Here is a 21,865-nt window from a genome sequence, read left to right as displayed (position 1 = left end):
GGAAATGTTTCCAGTACTGAGGAGACTCCACTCCTTTTCTGGGGCCCACCTTTCCTGGGGCTGGCAGCTGGGAGCGGGTCGCCTCCCAGTGCTTCCTGGTTGGCAACAACGAGGGTCAGAATGGGACAGTGTTGATGGGAAGAGTGACAGCACTGATCCCCACAGCAGTCACTGCCTTAGACTGGGGAAGGTAGGAGAAGAGGAGCATTTGGAGGAGAGCCGGAAGAGGAGCGGGTGGGAGGAGGAGGGGAGGGAGGGGCCGGAGCAGGCGTGGCGCCAGCTCAGGGGCTGTTGTGGGGACTAATTGCGAAGCACCTTCCTGGGCACGGTTCATCCTTATTTGGGAGCCGGTTCTTGGGAATTCCTTCATCATTCCCACTGCAAACACTGAAGTGTCCTCCGGGCCAAGCCCTGCCCGGGCCCCACGGAGTCACGCGTGGTGGAGACAGCGTCCTGAGACGCTGTTCTCAGAACCTCCGGTCATCAGAATATAAGGCTCGCATAGTGCGCGGGCCCAGGGAGCTTGGGGGCGCCTGGAGCCACTCCCCTTGGGGGCAAGAATCAGGCGGGCTCACGTGTGTGCAGAACCTTTCTTCAACACGGGCATTCAGCATCACTCTGGCCTTGCCGATTGGTACCAGCTCGGGGTCACCTGGCCTCTGGTCCTGACCACCTGGCCGCGAGGAAGCAGGGCGTGGTGGGACCCGAGACCGGCTCAGGACCGCACTGGGCCTCGCTGGGTCCTGCTTCCCCGCGCGGGTCATCAGCTCTCTGGTCACCGCGGCGGGCCGACTGGGCGAACGGCTTCTCGGGGCCAAATCCCCACTTGAAGCCGATTCCCGAAAGGCAGTGGAGCAGGTGCTGGCCGTTGGCGGACGGGAGTGTCAGCCGGGAGGCGGGAGGGCGGGCGCTGAACCGCAGCCCCGCGCGGTACCCGATGGTGGCCTGGCGCCTCCTGCTGGTGCCGCAGCGCAGATGCCGGATGCAGGCCGCCCGGGTGACCCTCTAGCGCGTCTACCGCAGGGACTCCGGCCCGCTACCGCTGGGGGCTCCTTACCGCGGGCTCCAGTGCGCCCTAAACCTCAGCCGGATGCTGGGAGGGAGGCGGACTTTCCGGCCGCACACTCCCCCCTCCAACCACCCCCCCCCACTCCAGGACTGATGTTTGCTGTGAAACACCCAAGAGGCACAGAGCCTGGGTATGTGAGGAGGAAGAAATCAGGCAGGTTCTGCCCTAGGTGACCCCCAAGGGGTTGAAGACACAGAAGCAACTGCACGGAACAGAAGGCCGGCTGCAGAGAAAGTGGGAGACAGGGCCCCACCCTTCCCTCATTTAGGTGGAGTTGCTTGTGCTCTTCTAAGTAAATTAAAAGTCTAATCCCACTGCCCCATCCAAGGACTTGCGGGATAACACTGCTGGGGGAGCATCACTCGGATCAGGCCTCCAGACTAGTGTCCTGATCCTGGTGACATCACATCACTGCTTTATTCCCACTGTATCTGAAGCAGCAGCCTCGGAGAGGTTCCGCACCTTGCCTGAGGTCACTAGGGGAGATGGTGGCCAAGGCCAGGCAGGACCCCAGTGACAAGTCCCGAGTCAGGCAATCATTGCCACACCCCATTGCCCCTGATCCACGGAGACCCCTGCTGAGCTCCAGGCACCCCTGGCTCCTCGGCCTCTTCCCAGCCAGCGTTCAGCCCCATTCCCTGTCCCTGGTTCTTGCAAACGTCCCCCAGCTAATGGGCACATGCAGAGCTCAGCACAATCCAACCCATCTCCCCAAGGGACCACACAGGAGGACAGGCTTTCACCTATTCGACCCCTTGTGACAAGTGGGGAGCCCACCTGGGGAGGAGGAAATGTAGAAGAGCTGCCAGCCTGCTAAGCCCTCAGCAAAGACCATACTCAGCACAGCGCAGACAAAGAGCTGGAGATTCCCCTTAACCAAGCCTAAGACTGGAAAATCTCTATTATGAGTTTTGCTGCCCTTTCTGGTTCCCTCCTTCTGCCTTCCCCTGACACAAGAAGAAAAGAACGTCCCGCAAAGCAGCTGCAGATACACCTGTTAAAACGTGCCTTACAAGTGTCCTATGAACACCTGTGCTTTTATTATTGATTCAGTAAAAGGCAAATCTGGGGGTTCCCTGGTGGCCTAGTGGTTAGGATTAGGTGCTTTTACTGCAGAGGCCAGGGTTCAATCCCTGGGGTCGGGGAACCATCCTGCATTACAAGTGGGGCGTGGCCAAAGTTTAAAAAAAAAGGAAAAAGCAAAACACAAACACCCATAATTTGGAAGCAGTGCTGAGTGTGAATTTCAAGCTATCTGGGACAACTCTAATTGATATGAAGAGGCACAGGCGCTGTTAAAGAGGGGTCCCAGGTCCCTTCTACCAATGGAAACATGAAATTTCCAGTAGAAGACAATGAAAATATCAGTGCTTTTTTCCTGATCCGAGTTCAAGGATTCCTGAATTTTCCCACAGACTCCAGGTTAAGAACCACTAAGTGACTCTCAACCAGCATGTAAAAGGCCTGGGGTGTCAGACCCACCTCCTGCCTCGTCCTGCAGCTCTGCTCAGTGAGCTCCGCCCCGGAGGCCTCATCCCGCACAAGCTCAGAAGGCTGTGTTCTATCCCAGACTCAAGGACCATGCCTGGACGCCTTGTTGCTTCAGAAGCTTGATTTATTGATGGATTCTGATTCAGAGTCTCAACTCAGACTCCCTTGTGCATGAAGCCCACCACCAGCCAGATGGGCTCAGCAGGGTAACCCAGGTCCCAGCCCTGGAGACCCAGGAGCACTCATTTCTTTTAGGTTGTGGTGCTATCTGGTGGAACAGAGTTCAAGGTTACTAGAGGATAATCCCACTCAAAGCCGATACTGGAAATGCCCAGGAGCCTGTAATGCTCAAAGATTCCAGTGAGCACTTCCTTACTGTTACCTGGGGAGTCAAAAAAGGTCCTGCCACCTTCCTCTCCAAGTGTGGAGAGTGCTTCCTCTCCAGCACTCAAAGTCGGTGTATATGACCAGGTGCTGGAGGAAAAGCTTGTAGGAGCCGTAGATTCCTATAATGTGTTAACCTGGCAGCAGGAGGCATTCCTGGGGCTTCGCACCTGAGACTCCATATTTTTCACTCCAGGGGATCCAAACCTCACCTGGATACTGGGAGGAAGGGGGAGCTTTGAAGGCCTGGGATCCAGGTGACTCACCACCCCCAGGTCCTTTATCCCCTGGTCACCAGCAAGAAGGACAGCCCTGTCACTGCAGCATAAGTCCCTGAGCACGTGACTTTGGGTGCCTGAAACAGGCTTCCTGATCTCAATCCCCTGCTTTGCTACTTTCAAGTTCTGTGATTTTGGGCTTGCTACCTAGCAACTCCAGGCCTCAGTGTGCTCATCTGCAAAGTGGGAGTGATTGGGGGAGCAGTCACTGAGACCTTCCATCAGGAGAGCTCCACAAGGTACCCAGTCACCATGATGCTCAGGAGGTGCCAGCTACTGTCATGACTCAGAGCAGGGAGCTGTCCCTGGGCCCAGGTTTTGGAGCCCCAATCACTCCAACAAGTCCAGGTGGCAGGCCTGAGAAGTAGGTGACTCTTATCTGTGACCTTCCCCGACCTTGGTGCCTGTCCCAGAGCCTCCCCTCCTCATCTGGCCCCACCCACATTCTGTCTCCTTTAGTGTCTGCAGCTCTGGCCCATTCCCTCTCCCAGGTCCCTGGGACCCAGTAAATGCAGAGCAAAGATCCACCCCAGACCTTGAGCAACGCCCCCACCCCATCATTAGTGGAAGACCCTGGGCTTGCTGCCTCTATATACTTCTTGTATTCAATCAGTGGTGCACTCTGACCCTCACTTCATTTTCTCTTTGACCCTAAACTGGGCAGACCTTTCTCCTGCTTTTCCCATCAGGTATTCTCAAACTGAGAGACCATTTATGGTTGAGTTTGGGTTGAAAGGACAAAGTAGGGAGAAGCATCATCTACCCTTCCCTTTAGATCAACCCAGGAAGCAGAGGCCGGACTTGCAGGAGGAGAGAGAAGGGAGTAGAGCTGGTGTGCAGGAGAGGAAGCAGCAGAGGAAAAGGGACAAAAAAAAGGTGATGACTGGTGGCTCCAGGACTCCAAGGACTCAACTGAACTCCTAGGGTCATCAGGAACCCAGTGAGGGTGTTGGGAGAAGGGGCTCTAAGCCCCACTACCCCTGTTCGCAAGACTGGGGCAGGAGTTGGGACACAGCAAGGGGCTCCATGGTCCTGCTCCTACTCACCTCTTAAATATGCCGATAGCACCTACAAACACTCGAATCCCAGTGATTTCATTTTCATAGTCTTTAAAGGTACTGAAATGCCATCCTCCTCCGGGCCCGTACATCTCTATTAGATGAAGAACCAGGTGGGATAAAAGAAAAAAACTACACAGGGACATGTTGGTTATTTCTGCCCAGAAGAGGGTGTACCCCCTCCAGACAATGGGACACGCCTGAGACTAGAGTTAGTCTGTGAGAAGGGCTGGGCCCAGACCCCAGGTCCTGGATGGAGGGAGGTGAGGGTGGCCTCTAGGGGGATGGGCTGGAGGGGAGAGACCCAGCCAGACTTACGCCCTGCCCAGCAGGTGGGGCTCCACAGAAGGGTGAGGGTCAGCCATAGCAGCATGGCTTCTGGCTGGCGAGTGAAGGCCTCCTGGAGAGAAGAGAACAGGCCATCTGACTCTCAGAGATGGGTCCCACCCGATCTCGTTGGCCCATCCATGGCAGGGGGCACTGTCTTACCTGGCCTGGAGAGTCTTGTGGTCCAGTCCTGGCACTGGGGAGTCTTGTTGTACCTGGGCGCCCTCCACCTGGCCCTTTATACCCTCCTGGGCCCTATGGGCCCCCCTCCAGAATGAAGGAACAAAGGGGCCACCAGGGGGACAGAAAGGAGCTGGGAAGTGGGGGCTCTTCCTGGAGGAATCCCCAGAGCCATCCAGGGGGAGGATCCCGGATGTGCTGTGTTTACTGTCTTGGCCCTGTGGCCTACACAAACAAAATGAAACAGTGACAAGCATTTTGCTGTCACCTGTGGGTCTCTCTCCTGGGTACCTGCACTTGACCTTGACTTTGGAGGTGGGGAAGGTTTCCTGAGAGCCCTTTCCAGCTTGACCAAACGGGGTTCAACCCCACAGGGGTGCTTCGGGGCAGCTGCCCCCAGTAGCTTCATGGGGCCCAGGACTCCTACCTCGTGCAGAACCTGGTCCAGGGCCTTATTCATGCTTGGGCAGAGCCCTGGGTTCCCTGGCCTTTCCCCTCTGGCCCTTAGACAGCCGAAGTGGACAGTCCAGTTCTGAGTGCCTGGTGCCAGGTGGTAGAGACACCCCAGGCACTGGCCCTCCATGGCCTGTCACTGGAAGACGTCTGAGATCTTTCCTTTGTGCTGAGTCTGGTGTAGCTGGGGATGAACTGGGCTGAATGGGCTATGGGATGACCAGCAGCAATGACACAGGACCAGAGGTGCTGTGGGTGGGGACAGGGTGATTCTCCAGGCCAGTTCTCCCCAGAGCTCCTGGGCAAGGCCGAGGGGTCAGACTTGATCTGGGAGGGAATGGGGTGTTTCTTGAAGGCAGGGGATCTGGGGACCCTCTTGGTACAGCAAGCCCAGGCTTTCTGTGACTGGACAGAGCTCAGGCTGTCTGCATGGCCTCCCTGACCTTTGGGAAGAGCCATGGGGTCACAGTCCTCAATATAGGGGTACTGTGGGCATGGATCTGGAGCCAGATCGGGTCTGAATCCCCACTTCCCTACTTCCTAGGCATGCCCTTTGGGGAGCTCATGTCACTCTCGTATGCTTCAATTGTCCCCTCTGTTATATGTGGGTAGCAATAGACCCCCCTCACAGGTGTTACGAGAATTCAGTGAGATCCTTCTCCATCCACGGGCCTGAACACAAAAGCTTTACACCTGTGGTCAGGTATGCAGGTTATTCTTTGAGCAGCCTTTGGAATCGCCCAAGATAAGACACAACAGACCTGTCTGTCTAGGTGACAGTTTTCATGAATGGTGGTGTCCTCGCTGTGGCGGTGAACTACTCAGGCCTGGAGAAGAAATGGACCCCACAGCTGTGCTGACGCATTGCCACAGGAAACAGGCTGGGCATAGACTACAGTGTCCTGAACCAACCCCCCCCCCCCATGTGGTTACAAGGAGAAGGGGTGCAGAGCATGGTCTGGTGTGTTCACAGCCTCACTCGGAAGTGCTGGCTGCCAGGAACTGGGACGTTGGCTTCATCGAGATGGCTGTGCTGGGGGGGCCTAGGGTCAGGGTGGAGGCCCTGTCTAGCTGTCACCTTCCTTACTTACATCAGGTCCCTACGCCAGGGGTCAGTACACTATGGTCCAAAGGCCAAGTCCAGCCCTCCATTGGTTTTTGCACAATCCGTGAGGTAAGAGTAATTTTTATATTTTTAAATGGTTAGAAAAATTTCAGGAGAAGAATGTGATTCATGGCCAGTTCATGAAATGCCAATGTAATTGTCCACAAACAAGTGTTATTGCCCATTCATTTGCATATCGTCTGGAGCTGCATCCAGGCTGCAAAGGCAGAGCTGGTCAGGTGTGACAGAGACTTTATGGCCCAGAAAACCTGAAACACGTGGCCCTTCACCCACAAAGTCAGGATCCCTGTCCCTACCCTGCAACAGATGCAGCCCTGCCCATGGTCGTGGCTGCAGGCGGCTTGGGGGCTTCATTTGACAACCAGCCTTTAGTGGGCAGAAGGGAGCAGAGAGCAGCTTTGTCCAGAAAGCCGTACCCCTCCTTCTGGCCATGCACTGGTCTCCCTGGACAGGCTCCTAGGGCTCAGGCCACCACTGACTCATGTTGCAAAGATGAGAGCCCCCATTGTCCTCCAGAGCCTTCACCCAGCCACCAGAGGCCTTCAGCCCCATGAATGCATCAGAGGCTGGGCTGGGGAAGGGCAGGGCCAATAGGCTGCAGAGGGGCAGAGAAACCCTCCCGAGGCCCTGGAATCCTCCTGGGGGAGGCGGAGGTGGAAGAGGCCTAGGACCTTGGCAGGCACAGCTCCTAGAGGAAAGGGCCCAGAGACATCACAAAGGGGACTTGTGTTCTTGTCCGAGCCCACCCTCGGGCACTTTTTCTGATAATGCTGTCTGTTCTTGAGCCTTCCTTCTAGATGCAGGCTGCCAGGGTTTGAGCCCAGAAGGAGGGTCTGTCTGGGCTGGGACTCCAGGAAGAAGTCCCTGGGGTGGAAGTTGGAGGAAGAAACAGCTGCCAGCCTGGACAAGGAAGGGTTGACAGGACATGCCCGAGAGCACACGGGAGGTGCATTTTCATAGAGTGCATGAGCATGCTTATAAGGGATGCACATGCACACACATGCGTTCAAAATGCACGTGTGCACCACAGGCTCACACGTGGATGCACCCTTTAACACACACACACGCTTGCCCAGCTTTCCCTACACCCAGGAGCTTGCACTCACCCTGCACAGCCGTGTACACCATGCATACCTATGCTGGAAGCCCCACCCTCAGAGGAGCCCTGCCCCCTTGTCCACCCTGGCCCAGTGCTGGCTGTGAGCCCGCTCGGGAGACTCAACACAGGCCCTTTGTCCCCTGGGATCAGGGCTGCCCACAAGGGGATTTAGCAGCATTAAAACCATAATCCCCTGTGTGGGCGTGCCCCAGATCTCACTCTGTCAGGAGCCTGGAACAATTGGGTCCCCTTCTCCCAGCAGAGGCAGATGCTGGTCTGGCTGGCTTGTGGGTTGGGGGTGGGTCAGGGCTGACATCCTTGCCTCCCTCCCCTCTGGATGTGGGGCTTGCAAAGACCCCTCTGTGCTCTGCAGCCTGAGGCACAGCAGACTGAGGGCCTCTGTCCCCAGCGCACTCAGAGCTGGTGGGCACCTCCCTGCAGCCCTCTGCAAGGAGTCCCACCCTGGCTCGCAAGCTGGATCCTGTGTCCTGGGCTCAGACTCCTGGGGCAAGGTGTGGGTGCTGACTTCTGCACGTGGCCTCATCTGACGCCTTAGGCCCCAGGAATCAGATGGAAGAGCCCGCTGAGTGGGGGAGGGGGAAAGATCAGATGGGAAGGGGCATTTTGTCCCCGCCTCAAGGGAAGTCCAAAGCTGGCCTTTGTGCCCGGGCTTGCCTTCAGGTCACGGCTACCAGACAAGGAGGCCCATCCTAAGGGGAAAACTTGGCTGTGCATTTTTGAAACTCTCGGCTCTTCCCCTTTTACTCACTCATTCAAAATCTCATCGGATGCTCTAAGCAAAACATTTTTCTCCACTTTTCCCCAGAGAAATTCAATACTTTTAATGGAATGCCAGGTCACCCAACAACACATTTTTCTCTAATCTTTTATGTAATTAAAATTCCATTAGTGTTGGGGCTTCCCTGGTGGTGCAGTGGTTGAGAGTCCGCCTGCCGATGCAGGTTCGTGCCCTGGTCTGGGAAGATCCCATATGCCGCGGAGCGGCTGGGCCCGTGAGCCATGGCCGCTGAGCCTGTGCGTCCGGAACCTGTGCTCCGCAACGGGAGAGGCCACAACAGTGAGAGGCCCGCGTACCGCAAAAAAAAAAAAAAAAGTTTTCTTTATGGACTTCCCTGGTGGTCCAATGGCTAAGACTCCATGTTCCCAGTGCAGGGGGCCTAGGTTCGATCCCTGGTCGGGGAAGTAGATCCCACACGCCGCAACTAAGAGTTTGCATGCCACAACTAAAAGATTCCCGAGTGCCACAACTAAAGGCCCCGCATACCACAACGAAGATCTTGTGTGCTGCAACTAAGACCCAGCGCAGCCAAATAAATAAATATTTTTTTAAAGTTTTCTTTATTTTTTGTGTTTGTTTTTTATGTATTATTTGTGTGAAAGTATTATAAAGCTATTACAGTACAGTACTATATAGCCGATTGTGTTAGGTGGGTACCTCAGCTAACTTTGTTGGACTTATGAACGGAACTCGTTCGTATGTAGGGGACTTACTGTATTATCTCTGGTTTCCTTGGAGTCAGTTCAGTTTATTGAAATAGATCCTTCTGGTGCATGCGTAAATTCCCTGCAAATATTTCTTCATCCTTGGTTGCTGTGCAGTAAAAGGTTAACTGAACAGGCCTAGGATGTTCAAACCCTGCACAATCCAAAGAAAGGACTGGCCCTTGCCCACCTCCTAGGAAATAACCTCTGAGCCCTTGGAATGTCCTGCCTGAAAAGACTGTCTTTGTAGACCTGGGGCCTCAGGCCACTCCGGATAGTTGATGATAACGATGTGATTTATGGCGGGGCTTTGGGTCACACTGGATCAGCTGGACCACTGGAGGGGCTGCAATCTGAGAAATAATGTTGGCCACATGGGCCCTCCATGCCTATGTGATGAAACCCCAGTAAAAACTCTAGACACCAAACTTTCAGTGAGCTTCCCTGGTTGGCAAAACTTCACGAGTGTTGTCACACGTCATTGCTGGGAAAATTAAGCACTGCCCACCTGACTCCCCTGGAAGAGGACAACTGGAAGCCTGCACCTGGTCTCTTCCAGACTCTCCTCTGCACCTTTGACATTTGCTGATGTTATCTGTATCCATTAACTGTAAGGAACCATAACTAGGAGTACAACAGCTTTTCTGAGTTCTGTGAATCCTCCTAAAATATCATTGACTCAGAGGGTGGTCCTGTGGACCCCAACTCAGTGGTCTGCTCACATCTATGAGAGAGTCAGTTTGGTGACTTTGGTGCCGTGCAATATTGTCTGCAAGGAAGGGAAGCTACCTGTAGACTCCATAGAGTTAGGTGAGGCTTGTTGCTGGGCAGCAGGCAGACATGGAGGCTAAGAGCCCTCTAGATGGTCAAATCAGGCCAACATTTATTCTGTGGGTCCTGTAATGGATCATCACGTTTAACAGTAGATGACACAGTGCGAGACCCCCAATGGGGGTCTCAGTGAAGACTTGCTAATGTGCTTTCACGGGAGTCCTGGCTATGGGGCAGGTCCTTGTTCCTTCCTAGCGGAAGGAATGGGTAGAAAAGAGGGTAGCATGGGGGGCAGCCAGGTCCCCAGGGTTGCAGACAAGAAAGGGATCGTCTGGGTAACCTGGCTCCTGGGCCATAACAAGGTACTTAGTTGGGGGACCGAGCTCCAGTAGAAGCTCAAAGCCGGGGCACTGTGACGTCCCAGGTTCCCAAATATCCCTTGGACCAGAGAGGTCAAGCTGAGGGAAGGGGGCGGCCAGGGTTCCCGTGGCTCCCTCTCCCCGAGGGGGCGCCCCAGCCGCGCCTTGGAGCTGGCGGAAGCAGAAGGGGCGCCAGGCGGCGGGAAGAAGAAGCCGTGGGCGCGCAGGTCAGGACGCTGCTGCTGGCGCAACTGTTGGTGCGGGTCGAAATCGCGAGGCAGGGTGAGCTGAGGCGAGGGCTGCCGGCGCAGCTAGGGGTGATGGGGGAAGGGTGGGGCGCGTGGAGACCAAAGGGAGCTCACTTTCTCTCCTACCCGCAGCGTTGCGGGATAGGGACCTGTTGCTTCCAGGTAAGGCGTCCAGGGGGCCCGCTTACCTGCGCAGGGCACCTGAGCCGGAGCGCGAATGGCGACTCATCTTTTCCTCTTCCCGCCCCAGGTTTCTAGAACTCTTCTATGCTCGCATGTAACTGATGGGGCCCCCCCTGGGTGTGGGGGAGGGGCGTGCGCCTGTGGAACACGTGGGGCAGGTCCCCAGCGTCCCCTTCTTCCTGGGCGGCAAGACCCAGGACGCGCGGTTCCCCGGGGCGCCCCTTTTCTTCTCCCACTCGGTGGGTGAGGGTGGACGGGGTGGGCCTGCCTCCCGCAACTCGGCCTGGTGTCCATTTGTCCATCCCAGGGCCATGTGGCCAACGGACTGTCCCGACACTCATAGTGTATGGAAAGGATGCAGGGCTTGGGCGCAGGGCAGCCTGCGCCTATGGGGCTCCCACTACTGCGGAGCAAGCCTGCTCAACCGCCGCTGGGTGCTCTCGGCCGCGCACTGCTTCCAAAAATGAGTCTGGGGGCGGGCGGCCCGCTGACCCTGGGCCCTGGGTCTGCACCAGGACCTGCGCGCATGCCCCACGTGGACACGGCCCTCGGGCGCTCCTGAGGCGCAGTCCCGGCTGCAGCCCATTACGCACCCACGCGAGTCCCCCAGGGCGCTCCGGGAGGAAACCCTGTGCGGTTTCTACCAGAACGTTCTCCCAGAACTTTCCCACGCACATTTGTCTTGTTCTTTTCTTTCTCACGTCACTTGTCCCCAAATGGCACCACCAACCTCCACCTTCCTCACCCCACCTCCCAGCAGAGGTGACCCCATCCCCCCCCCCACCCGCCGCGGGGAGGAGCTGAAGTAAGTGCTGGACACACAGCCTGGCCTGTGGTGACAGTGGCCCCGGTAGCTGTTTTGAGCCCAGCCTGCTGTGGCGCCCATGCACCTGCTCGTAGCCTTTTGAGAAGGGTTCTTGGAGGTGACAGGTGGTTGAGTGACTGGCCAGATGAGCTGTTAGGGGAGGCACCCTCCTGCCAACACCCCCAAGTTCCCAGGTGTGGGACTTTGTTTGGGGCTGTCTGGGCTCTCCCTGTTTCTACCCTGGCCTCTTTGGTCGAAGGAAGACCTGCTAATGGTGCCTGGGGTGAGCCCCGCAGCAGCTCGGGGGTCTCAGCTCAGGGAGCAGCCCCAGGTGTGCTCAGGTGGCCCACCCTCCCTCTGAGGACCCCTGACAGCTCTCTCCTCCCCTGCCAGCAACAGAGATCCCTATGAATGGTCGGTCCAGTTTGGCGAGCTGTCTGTCACACCACCCATTTGGAGCCTGCGGGCCTACCTCCATCGTTACAGGGTGAAGAGTATTATTATATACCCCAAATCCAGGAATTATTTGCAGGACGACAGCTCCCTGCTGAAGCTGTCCTCCTCCGTCACCTTCAATAAGAACATCCAGCCCGTCTGTGTCCTGTCCTCCTCCTCTGAATTCAAGAACCGTGATGACTGCTGGGTGAATGGCTGGGGGGACATCCATGAGAAAAAGAGTGAGGTTGGGGACAGACGGGTTGGGAAGGGGAGTGTTATTCACCACGTCCTGTGCCAGCCACGCCAGCTGCAGTGGCCCCCACCTTGGTCTGTGTGCCACTGTGCTTTGGCTTTGGCCCGCTGAGCAATCCCTCCTCACCTCCTTTCCACACCCCGCCCCCCTGTAGAGCAGGGCTTTCTGTACCCACACTCAGCTACCCCTCCCTTCCGAGTCTGTGAGCCAGAAACCAGAGAGGGAGGCCCCCCTGCACCGCCCCAGGCCACACCCCCAGCCTGCGGGGGTGTGCGAGGTTTTGGGGTGGACTTGTCAGAAAGACATCAGGCATTGTTTGTTTTGGGGGGTTTTTTGAAGTATACTTCAAAAACCATAAAATTCATCCTTTTAAAGTATACAATTCAGGGACTTCCCTGGTAGTCCAGTGGTTAAGACTCTTTCCACTGCAGGGGGTGTGGGTTCGATCTCTGGTTTGGGAACTAAGATCCCACACCCCGTGCGGTGCAGCCAAAAAAAAAAAAAAAAAAAAAAAGGCATACAATTCAGACGGTTTTTTTTTTTTAGTATATTCACAGAGTGGTTCCATCACCACTGTCTAATTACAGAACATTTTCATCATCTCAAAATGAAATCCCATGCTTATTAACCATTACTCCTAATTCCCTGTTGTTCTAGGGCCATAGCCCCTGGCAGCCACTAATCTGCTTTCTGTGTCTAATGGATTTACCTACTCTGGACGCTTCATATGAATACAGTTATACACTACGTGCTAGCTTCTCTCACTAAGCATAATATTTTCAATGTTCATTCATGTTTTAGTGTGTGTCAGTACTTCACTCCTTTCTTGTTAAGGTTTAACTCATATAACATTAACCATTTTAAAGTATATAATTCAATGGCATTTAGAACATTCACAGTGCATAACCATCAACTCTATCAAGATCCAAAACATTTTCATCACGCCCAGAGGAAATCCCATAACCATTAAACAGTCACTCCCCATTACCCCCTCCCTCCAGCCCTTAGCAGCCACTAACCAACTTTTTGTCTCTATGGATTTACCTGTTCTGGACATTTCATATAAATGGAATCATACACTGTGTCACCTTTTATGTTTGGCTTCTTTCACTTAGCATAATGTTCTCAAGATTCATCCATATTATAGTATGTATGAAAACTTCATTCTCTTTTATGGCTGAATAATATTCCATTGTATGGATGCACAATTTGTTTATCCATTCCTCCATTGATGCCATTTGTGTTGTTTCCATCTTTTGGGTATTTGTATTAGTATACAAATTTGTGCTTGAATACCTCTTTTCAATTATTTTGTGAATGTATTTAGGAGTGCAATCCTGGATCACATGGTCATTCTATGTTTAACTTCTTGAGGAGCTGACAAACAGTGTTCCATAGCAGCTGCTCCATTTTACGTTCCTATCAACAGTGAGGGTTATCATTTCTCTCCATTCTCCTCAATAAAAAACTTGTTATTTTCCAGGTTTTTGTTTGTTTGTTTGTTTGTTTTGTTTTGTTTTGTTTTGGCCATCCTAGTGGGTGTGAAGTGGTATTTCACTGTGGTTTTGATTTGCATTTCTCTAATGACTAGTGATGTTGAGCAACTTTTCATGTGCTGGTTGGCCATTTGTATATCTTCCTTGGAGTAATGGCTATTTAAGTCCCTTACCCTTTTTTTTTTTTTTTGGTCACACCACGTGGCTTGTGGAATCATAGTTCCCCAGCCTGGGATTGAAACTGGGCCCTCAGCAGTGAGAGCAGAGAGTCCTAACCACTGGACCTCCAGGGAATTCCCAACCCAATTTTTAAAATTTATTTATTTATTATTTTCTTTTTTTTTTGCGGTACGCGGGCCTCTCACTGTTGTGGCCTCCCCCGTTGCAGAGCACAGGCTCCGGACGCGCAGGCTCAGCAGCCATGGCTCAAGGGCCCAGCCACTTCGCGGCATGTGGGATCTTCCCGGACCGGGGCACGAACCCGTGTTCCCTGCATCGGCAGGCGGACTCCCAACCACTGCGCCACCAGGGAAGCCCTGTTTGTTTTTAAATAAATTTATTTATTTTATTTTTGGCTGCGTTGGGTCTTCATTACCGCACGCGGGCTTTTCTCTGGTTGCGGCGAGCTGGGGCTACTCTTCGTGTGCGCAGGCTTCTCACTGTGGTGGCTTCTCTCGTTGGGAGCACGGGCTCTAGGTGCACGGGCTTCAGTAGTTGTGGCACACGGGCTCAGTAGTTGTGGCTCGCAGGCTCTGGAGTGCAGGCTCAGTAGTTGTGGCACACGGGCTTAGTTGCTCTGCGGCATGTGGGATCTTCCTGGATCAGGGCTCAAACCCATGTCTCCTGCACTGGCAGGCAGATTCTTAACCACTGCGCTACCAGGGAAGACCAACCCCCCCCAACCCTTTTTTTTTTTTTTTTTTTTCCGGTACGCGGGCCTCTCACTGTTGTGGCCCCTCCCATTGCTGAGCACAGGCTGCGGACACGCAGGCTCAGCGGCCATGGCTCACGGGCCTAGCCGCTCTGCAGCATGTGGGATCTTCCCGGACCGGGGCACGAACCCGTGTCCCCTGCATCGGCAGGCGGACTCTCAACCACTGTGCCACCAGGGAAGCCCCCCAACCCATTTTTTTTTTTTTTTTTTTTTTTTTTGCGGTATGCGGGCCTCTCACTGCTGCGGCCTCTCCTGTTGCGGAGCACAGGCTCCGGACGCGCAGGCTCAGCGGCCATGGCTCACGGGCCTAGCCGCTCCGCGGCATGTGGGATCTTCCGAGACTGGGGCAGGAACCCGCGTCCCCTGCCTCGGCAGGCGGACTTTCAACCACTGCGCTACCAGGGAAGCCCCCCAACCCATTTTTAAACTGAGTTGTCTTTGTTGTGATGTTGTAATCGTTTTTATATATTCTGGATACTAGACCCTTTTTAGATATATGATTTGCAAATATCTTTTACTATTCTGTGGGGGTTTTTTTTCCTTTTTTCTTCTTTTTTTTTTTTAAACTGGCTCCTGGGTCTCACTCCATGGATTTAATTGGTCTGGGATGTGGCACAGACATTGGGCTATTTTTAAGCGTCCCAGGTGATTCTAATATGTAGCTAAGGGTAAGACCAGCTGGCCTAATGGGGTTCATGATGCTTAGAGAGCCAAGTGATGCCAGGAAAGAGGCAATAATCTCCAGGAAAAGGACGAAGAGCTAAAGGTTTGAAAGTTGAAATGAAGACCTAGCTGAAGTTCTGCAGAACAGGTAGGCTTTAGTGTCAGAAAGTTGTGTTTTGAATCCTCTTACTTAACTCTTCAGTTTCTTCGAAAGAGGCATCATAGCTCCTTCCTTCCGGGTTGTTCCATGTTGTCAGTCCCTGGTGTTGATGGGGGAAGAGCACTTCAGATGCAGGACTGAGCCAAGACTCGTGGACCACATCTCTTTTCACTTTCATGATAGTATCTATTGATGCACAGAATATTTTAATTTTGATGAAGTTCAGATTATTTTTTCTCTGGCGCTTTTGCTTTTGGTATCATGTCTAAGAAATAATTGCCAAATTCGAGGTCATGAAGATTTACCCTCATGTTTTCTTGAAGAGTTTTATAGTTTTAGCTGTTATATGTATATCTTTGATTCTTTTTTTTTTTTTTGCGGTATGTGGGACTCTCACTGTTGGGGCCTCTCCCATTGCGGAGCACAGGCTCCGGACGCGCAGGCTCAGCGGCCATGGCTCACGGGCCCAGCCGCTCCGTGGCATGTGGGATCTTCCAGGACTGGGGCACGAACCTGTGTCCCCTGCATCAGCAGGCAGACTCTCTACCACTGCGCCACCAGGGAAGTCCTCTTTGATTCATTTTGAGTTGATCTTTGTTTATGGTGCGAAGTAGTGGGTCCAACTTCATTTTTTGCATTTGGATATCTAGTTGTCCCAGCACCATTTGTTAAAGAGACTATTCTCTACTCCACTGAATTATCTTGGCACCTTGTCAAAAATTAGTTGACCAAAGAAGAATGGGTTTATTTTCTAGACTCTCAATTCTGTTCCGTTTGTCTGTATGTTTATCCATTTGCCAGGACCCCATTGTTTGATTCCTATAGCTTCCAAGTATGTTTTGAAATTGGGAAGTGTGTATTCTCCAACTTTGTTTACTTTTTCAAATATTGATTTTGTTATTTGGGGTCTCTTGATAGTCCCTCTAAATGTTAGGATGAGCTTGTCAATTTCCACTAAAAAGGCCATTGGAATTTGGATAGGGACTGCATTGAATCTGTGGATTGCTTTGGGGGAGTATTATCATCTAAATAATATTAAGTCTCCAGTCCATAAACAGAAGATATATTTCCATTTATTTATGTCTTCTTTAATTTCTTTCAGCAATGTTTTGTAGTTTTTTGTGTACAGGTCCTCAATTAAATTTAACTATTTCATTCTTTTTGATGCTATTGTAAAATGATATTTCTTTTCTAATATCCTTTTGAAATTGTTCATTGGTAGTGTATAGAAATATAATTGACTTTTGTGTCTTGATTTTAGATCCTGCAAATTTGCTGAATTCATTTATTAATTCTAGTCCTTCTTTGTGTACTCTTCATTATTTTCTATATATAAGATCATGTCTCCTGTGAATAGACATAGTTTTACTTCTTCCTTTCCAACTTGGATGTGTTTTATTTCCTTTTCTTGCCTAATTGCTCTGACTAGAACTTCCAGTAAAATGTTAGATAGAAGTGGCAAAAACTGGCATCATTATCTTTTTCCTGTTCTTAGGGGGAAAGCTTTCAGTCTTTCACAATTCTGTAGCTGTGGGTTTTTCACATATGATCTCTATCATGTTAAGGAAGTTCTCTCTATCCTTAGTTTATTGAGTGTTTTTATAATGAAAGTGTTGGATTTTCCTGCATCAATTAGGATAACCATGTGGGTTTTTTTTTCCTTCATTCTATTACTATAGTCTGTAGTATGTTATATTGATTGATTTTTGTATGTTGAACCCACCTTGCACTCTGGATAAATTTCACTCGGTCGTGGTGTAGAATTCTTTTAATATGCTGCTGGATTCAGTTTGCTGGTATTTTGTTGAGCATTTTTGCATATATGTTGGTCTGTAGTTTCTTTTTTTTTTTTTTTTTTTGCGGTACGCGGGCCTCTCACTGTTGTGGCCTCTCCCACTGCGGAGCACAGGCTCCGGACGCACAGGCCCAGCGGCCATGGCTCACGGGCCCAGCCGCTCCACAGCATGTGGGATCTTCCCGGACGGGGACGAACCCATCGGCAGGCGGACTCTCAACCACTGCGCCACCAGGGAAGCCCTATGGTTTCTTTTTGTGTGTGATAACTTGCTTGGGCTTTGGTGTCACAGTAATGCCAGTCTCATGGAATGAGTTAGGAAGTGTTCCTTCCTCTTCTGTTTTTTGGAAGAATGATTGATGTTAATTTCTTCCTATGTTTGATAGAAGTCACCATTTAAGCCATCTGGCCCAAGGCTTTTCTTCATTGGGAGGTTTCTGACTAGTGACTAAATCTTTTTACTTGTTATGTGTCTGTTCAGATTTTCTATTTCTTCTTGAGTCTGTTTTAGTATTTTGTGTGTTCCTAGGAATTTGTCCATTTCCTCTAGGTTATCTAATTTGTCGGAATACAGTTGTTCATAATATTCACTTATAGTCCTTAATTTTTCTTTAAGGTCAGTAATAATGTCCCCACTTTCATTGTCAATTTTGTTGATCTTTCAAAGAACCAACTTTTGGTTTTGTTGATTTTCGCTATTGTTTTTCTGTTCCCTAGTTTGATTTTTTTCCATTCCTCTCTTTATTATTTCCTTCCTTCTTCTACCTTTGGGTTTAATTTGCTCTTTTTTTTTCTAGTTCCTTAAGTTAGATTGTCGATTTGAGATTTTTCTCCTTTATTAACATAGGCATTTCCAGCTATAAATTTCCTTGTGAGAATTGCTTTTGCTGCAACCAATAAGTTTTGGTATGTTGTGTTTTTATTTCCATTCATCTCAAAATACTTTCTAATTTTCCTTGTGATTTCTTCTTTGACCCATTGGTTAGAAGTATGTTGTTTAATTTCCACATATTTGTGAATTTTTCAGTTTTCCTTCTGTTATTGATTTCTAGCCTCAATCCACTGTTTTCTATGATGTCAATCTTTTCTAATTTATTGCAACTTATTTTGTGGCCTGACATGTCATCTATCTTGGAGAATGTTTTGCATCCACTTGAAAGGAATGTGTATTCTGCTCTTGTTTGGGTGGATTGTTCTGTATATGTCTTTTAGGTCTAGCTGCTTTATAATGCTATTCAAGTCCTCTGTTATCTTACTGATCTTCTCTCTGGTTGTTCTATCCATTAATAAAAGTGGGGCATTGAAGTCTCCAACTGTTCTCATAGAACTGTCTATTTCTCCCACCAGTTACATCAATTTTGCTTCATGTATTTTGGGACTCAGTTGTTAGATGTGTAGATATTTATAATTATTATACCTTGAGGACTTACCACTTTTGTCAACATATAATGTCCTTCTTTGACTCTTTTTAAAAATATTTATTTATTTTTTTAAAATTTATTTTGGCTGCACTGGGTCTTAGTTGCAGCATGCAGGATCTTCATTGCGTCATGCGGGATACTTAGTTGTGGCATGTGGGATTTCTTAGTTGTGGCATGCAGACTTCTAAGTTGCGACATGCAGACTCTTAAGTTGCAGCATGCATGTGGGATCTAGTTCCCTGACCAGGGATCAAACCCAGGCACCCTGCATTGGGAGCACAGAGTTTTACCTGCTGGACCACCAGGGAAGTCCCCCTTCTTTGACTCTTGTAACACGTTTTGACTGAAAATCCATTTTGTCTGACATTAGTATAGCAACCTCAGCTCTTTTTGGTTACTATGCATGGAATGTCTTTTTCCAACCTTTCACTTTAAACCTATATTTACCTTTGGATCTAAAATTATTGTCGGGCTTCCCTGGTGGTGCAGTGGTTAAGAATCTGCCTGCCAATGCACGGGACACAGGTTTGAGCCCTGGTCTGGGAAGATCCCACATGCCGCGGAGCAACTAAGCCCATGTGCCACGACTACTGAGCCTGCACTCTAGAGCCCACGAGCCACAACTGCTGAGCCCATGTGCCACAACTACTGAAGACTGTGCACCTAGAGCCTGTGCTCTGCAGCAAGAGAAACCACGCAATGAGAAGCCTGTGCACCACAACAGAGTGGCCCCCGCTTGCCACAACTAGAGAAAGCTCACATGCAACAACGAAGACCCAACGCAGCCAAAAATAATAAATAAATAAATTTTAAAAAATACAAAAATTAAAATATAATAAAATTATTGTCTTGTAGACAGGATATAGTTGGATCTCTGTTTTTAATCCATTCTGCCAATCTCTTCCTTTTAATTGGAGTGTTTAATAGTTACATTAAAATTAATTACTGATAGGGAAGGATTTACTTCTACCATTATTCAATTTGTTTTCTATATTTTGTCGGATGTAGAAGATATAGATATCTTATATCTATATCATATCTATATCTATACCTAAGTCATATCTTTTTTGTTCCTTATTTCCTCCTTTTTGTGTTTAATTGATTTTTATTAGTGTACTATATTGATTTCCTTCTTATTTCCTGTTCTGTATATTTTTTAGTTATTTTCTCAGCAGTTTCCCTGGAGATTACAGTTAATAACTTAAACTTATACCAGTCTATTTTGAATTAATATCAACTTAGGTTCAATAGCATACAAAAGTTCTGTTCCTATACAACTCTATTCTTCTCAAGTTGTTATTGTCACAGTTTACATCTTTATATATTGTGTAACCATATCTTTATATATTGTGTAAGCAATCTCTGTGTAACAGAGATTTACAATTATTGTCTTTTAAATTGCATTTGTCTTTTAAATTGTATAGCAAAAAAAGTATGAACCAAAACTATAATAATACTGGCTTGTATGTTTACCTGTGTAGTTATGTTTACCAGTGTTCTCTATTTCTTCCTATGGGTATAAGTTACTGGCTACTGCCCTTTCATTTCATCCTGAAGGTCTCCCTTTTCCATTTGTTGTAGGGCAGGCCTACTAATGATGAACACTCTCAGCATTTGCTTATCTGGGAATATCTTAATCTTGCCTTCATTTTTTTTGAAGGATAGCTTTGTCTGATCTAGAATTCTTGGTTGACTGTTTTAGTCTCTTAGCACTTTACATATGTCATTGCACTGCCTTTTGGCCTCCAGGTGTCTGAAAAGAATGTGGCTGTCAATCTTGTTGAAGATCCCCTATACTTGACGTGTAGCTTCTCTCTCGCTGTTTACAAGATTCTCCTTTTGTCTTTGCGTTTTGATATTTTGATGAAAATGTATCTCAGTGTGGATCTCCTTGTGTTTATCCTACTTGGAATTTGTTCACCTTCCTGAATGTGTAGTTTCATATCTTTCATCAAATTTGGGAAAACTTCAGCCTGGATCCTGCAGCTATACTAATTATAAACAGGCTCAGCTGCATCAGCCCCTCCCCCTGTGTATGCTTCAGCCATGGTCTCTCCCCACTGGCTCAGGCAGGGCCTGTCATCTGCAGGCTACAGAGAGGGAAACCAAGCCTCAGGGAGGTGCTGTGACAGCCTGTCCATCCATTGGGTCCTTCTGTGATATTGTTCATCACCCACCACATACTGGGTGCTGGACTAGAGCAGAGGAATCAAGAGCAATGTCCCAGGTGCTGTGGATACTCCAGGAAGTCCACTCCCCTTCATACCCCCTTTCCCCAGATGGCAGAGGAGAGGCTAAGGTTGTTGTCTTTCTCTCTCCCACCCTCAACCCCTGGCAGATCTGCCACCTCCCTACGATCTTCAGGAAGTGCAAGTCTCCATCATAAACAAATCCAGGTGTTCCTACCTGTTCCATCAGCCTGATTACAGCAGTCACAGCAGTAATAATATGATTTGTCCTGGCTCTGAGGATGGCAACACTGACGCCTGCAAAGTGAGTACCCCTGCCCCAATGAGGGCCATACTGAAACTGGGTACCACCCCTCCCAATCTTGGGCCTGAGGGCAACCACCTTGACCCCCTACCAATCCACCCTTAGAGTTCATTCATGAGAAAATCATTGTAGACCTCATTTATCCAGCCTATAAAACAAGCTTCCTGTTTTACATTAATTGTACCTCCTTTGATCCTATGAAATTGAGTGGATAGACTATTGCCCCCCTTTGCAGATGCAGAAACTGAAGTTTTTTTGCTTCCAGGGGGAGGAGTGGGATTTGCAGCCAGTCTGCCCAGCTCCACAGCCCCTCCTGCTCTACCAGCCTCTCCACTGGCCCCTCCTGCCCCATCCCAGGTCTTGCTCACCCACACTGCTTTCCAGGGTGACCCAGGCAGACCCTTGGTCTGTGAAAAGAATGGGCTGTGGATTCAGATTGGAATCGTGAGCTGGGGAGTGGGCTGTGGTAGGCGCAACCAGGCCGGCATCTATACCAATGTCAGTAGTTACTTCGACTGGATCCAGATGCTGGTGGGCCACAGCACACCCAGGCCAGACCCCTCTCAGTTGCTGCTGCCCCTCGCTCTGCTCTGGGCTCCCTGACTCCTGTAGCTGGCCTGTGCACACCTAAGCCCATGAGGGTGCAGTAGTTACTGCAGCTCCAGACATATTCACCAAGGGCTGGGGGCACGCCAGTGGCAGGACTGCCTGCTGGACCAGGCCCAGTCCCCTTCTGTCCCCTTTGCTAATAAACGTGTGCATGTTCACATTGATGCCTTGCACCACGTTCTATGGCCCTGGGTGGATTCCTGGATACCCTCACAGTTACCCATGTCCCATCCACTCGAAGACCACTCCTTAACTCCTAAACCATTGTC

The 21,865-nt window shown here is 50.2% G+C and overlaps 2 protein-coding genes across 2 annotated transcripts; one reads left to right on the top strand and one right to left on the bottom strand.

The window, feature by feature from the left end:
• Window positions 1-648: 648 nt before the first annotated feature.
• Window positions 649-4,659, bottom strand: ZG16B (zymogen granule protein 16B). The gene is given in 6 exon segments (XM_030848544.2): window positions 649-1,005; window positions 2,854-2,988; window positions 2,990-3,141; window positions 3,144-3,163; window positions 4,269-4,374; window positions 4,599-4,659. Coding segments are annotated over 6 exon segments (825 nt in total). The 5' UTR covers window positions 4,654-4,659.
• A 5,364-nt stretch (window positions 4,660-10,023) lies between these two features.
• On the top strand, window positions 10,024-21,590 carry PRSS41 (serine protease 41). The gene is made up of 8 exons (XM_030848543.2): window positions 10,024-10,074; window positions 10,245-10,380; window positions 10,479-10,623; window positions 10,837-10,992; window positions 11,201-11,208; window positions 11,736-12,011; window positions 20,833-20,987; window positions 21,372-21,590. Exons 1-8 carry the CDS (start codon window positions 10,024-10,026, stop codon window positions 21,588-21,590), a joined length of 1,146 nt encoding a protein of 381 aa, XP_030704403.2.
• The last annotated feature ends 275 nt before the right edge of the window (window positions 21,591-21,865 follow it).

Source organism: Globicephala melas, chromosome 15 (genome assembly GCF_963455315.2).
Source record: "Globicephala melas chromosome 15, mGloMel1.2, whole genome shotgun sequence".
NCBI lineage: Eukaryota > Metazoa > Chordata > Mammalia > Artiodactyla > Delphinidae > Globicephala > Globicephala melas.
Note: the sequence above shows the minus strand (reverse complement) of the source record. Positions and strands in the feature narration are given on the sequence as shown.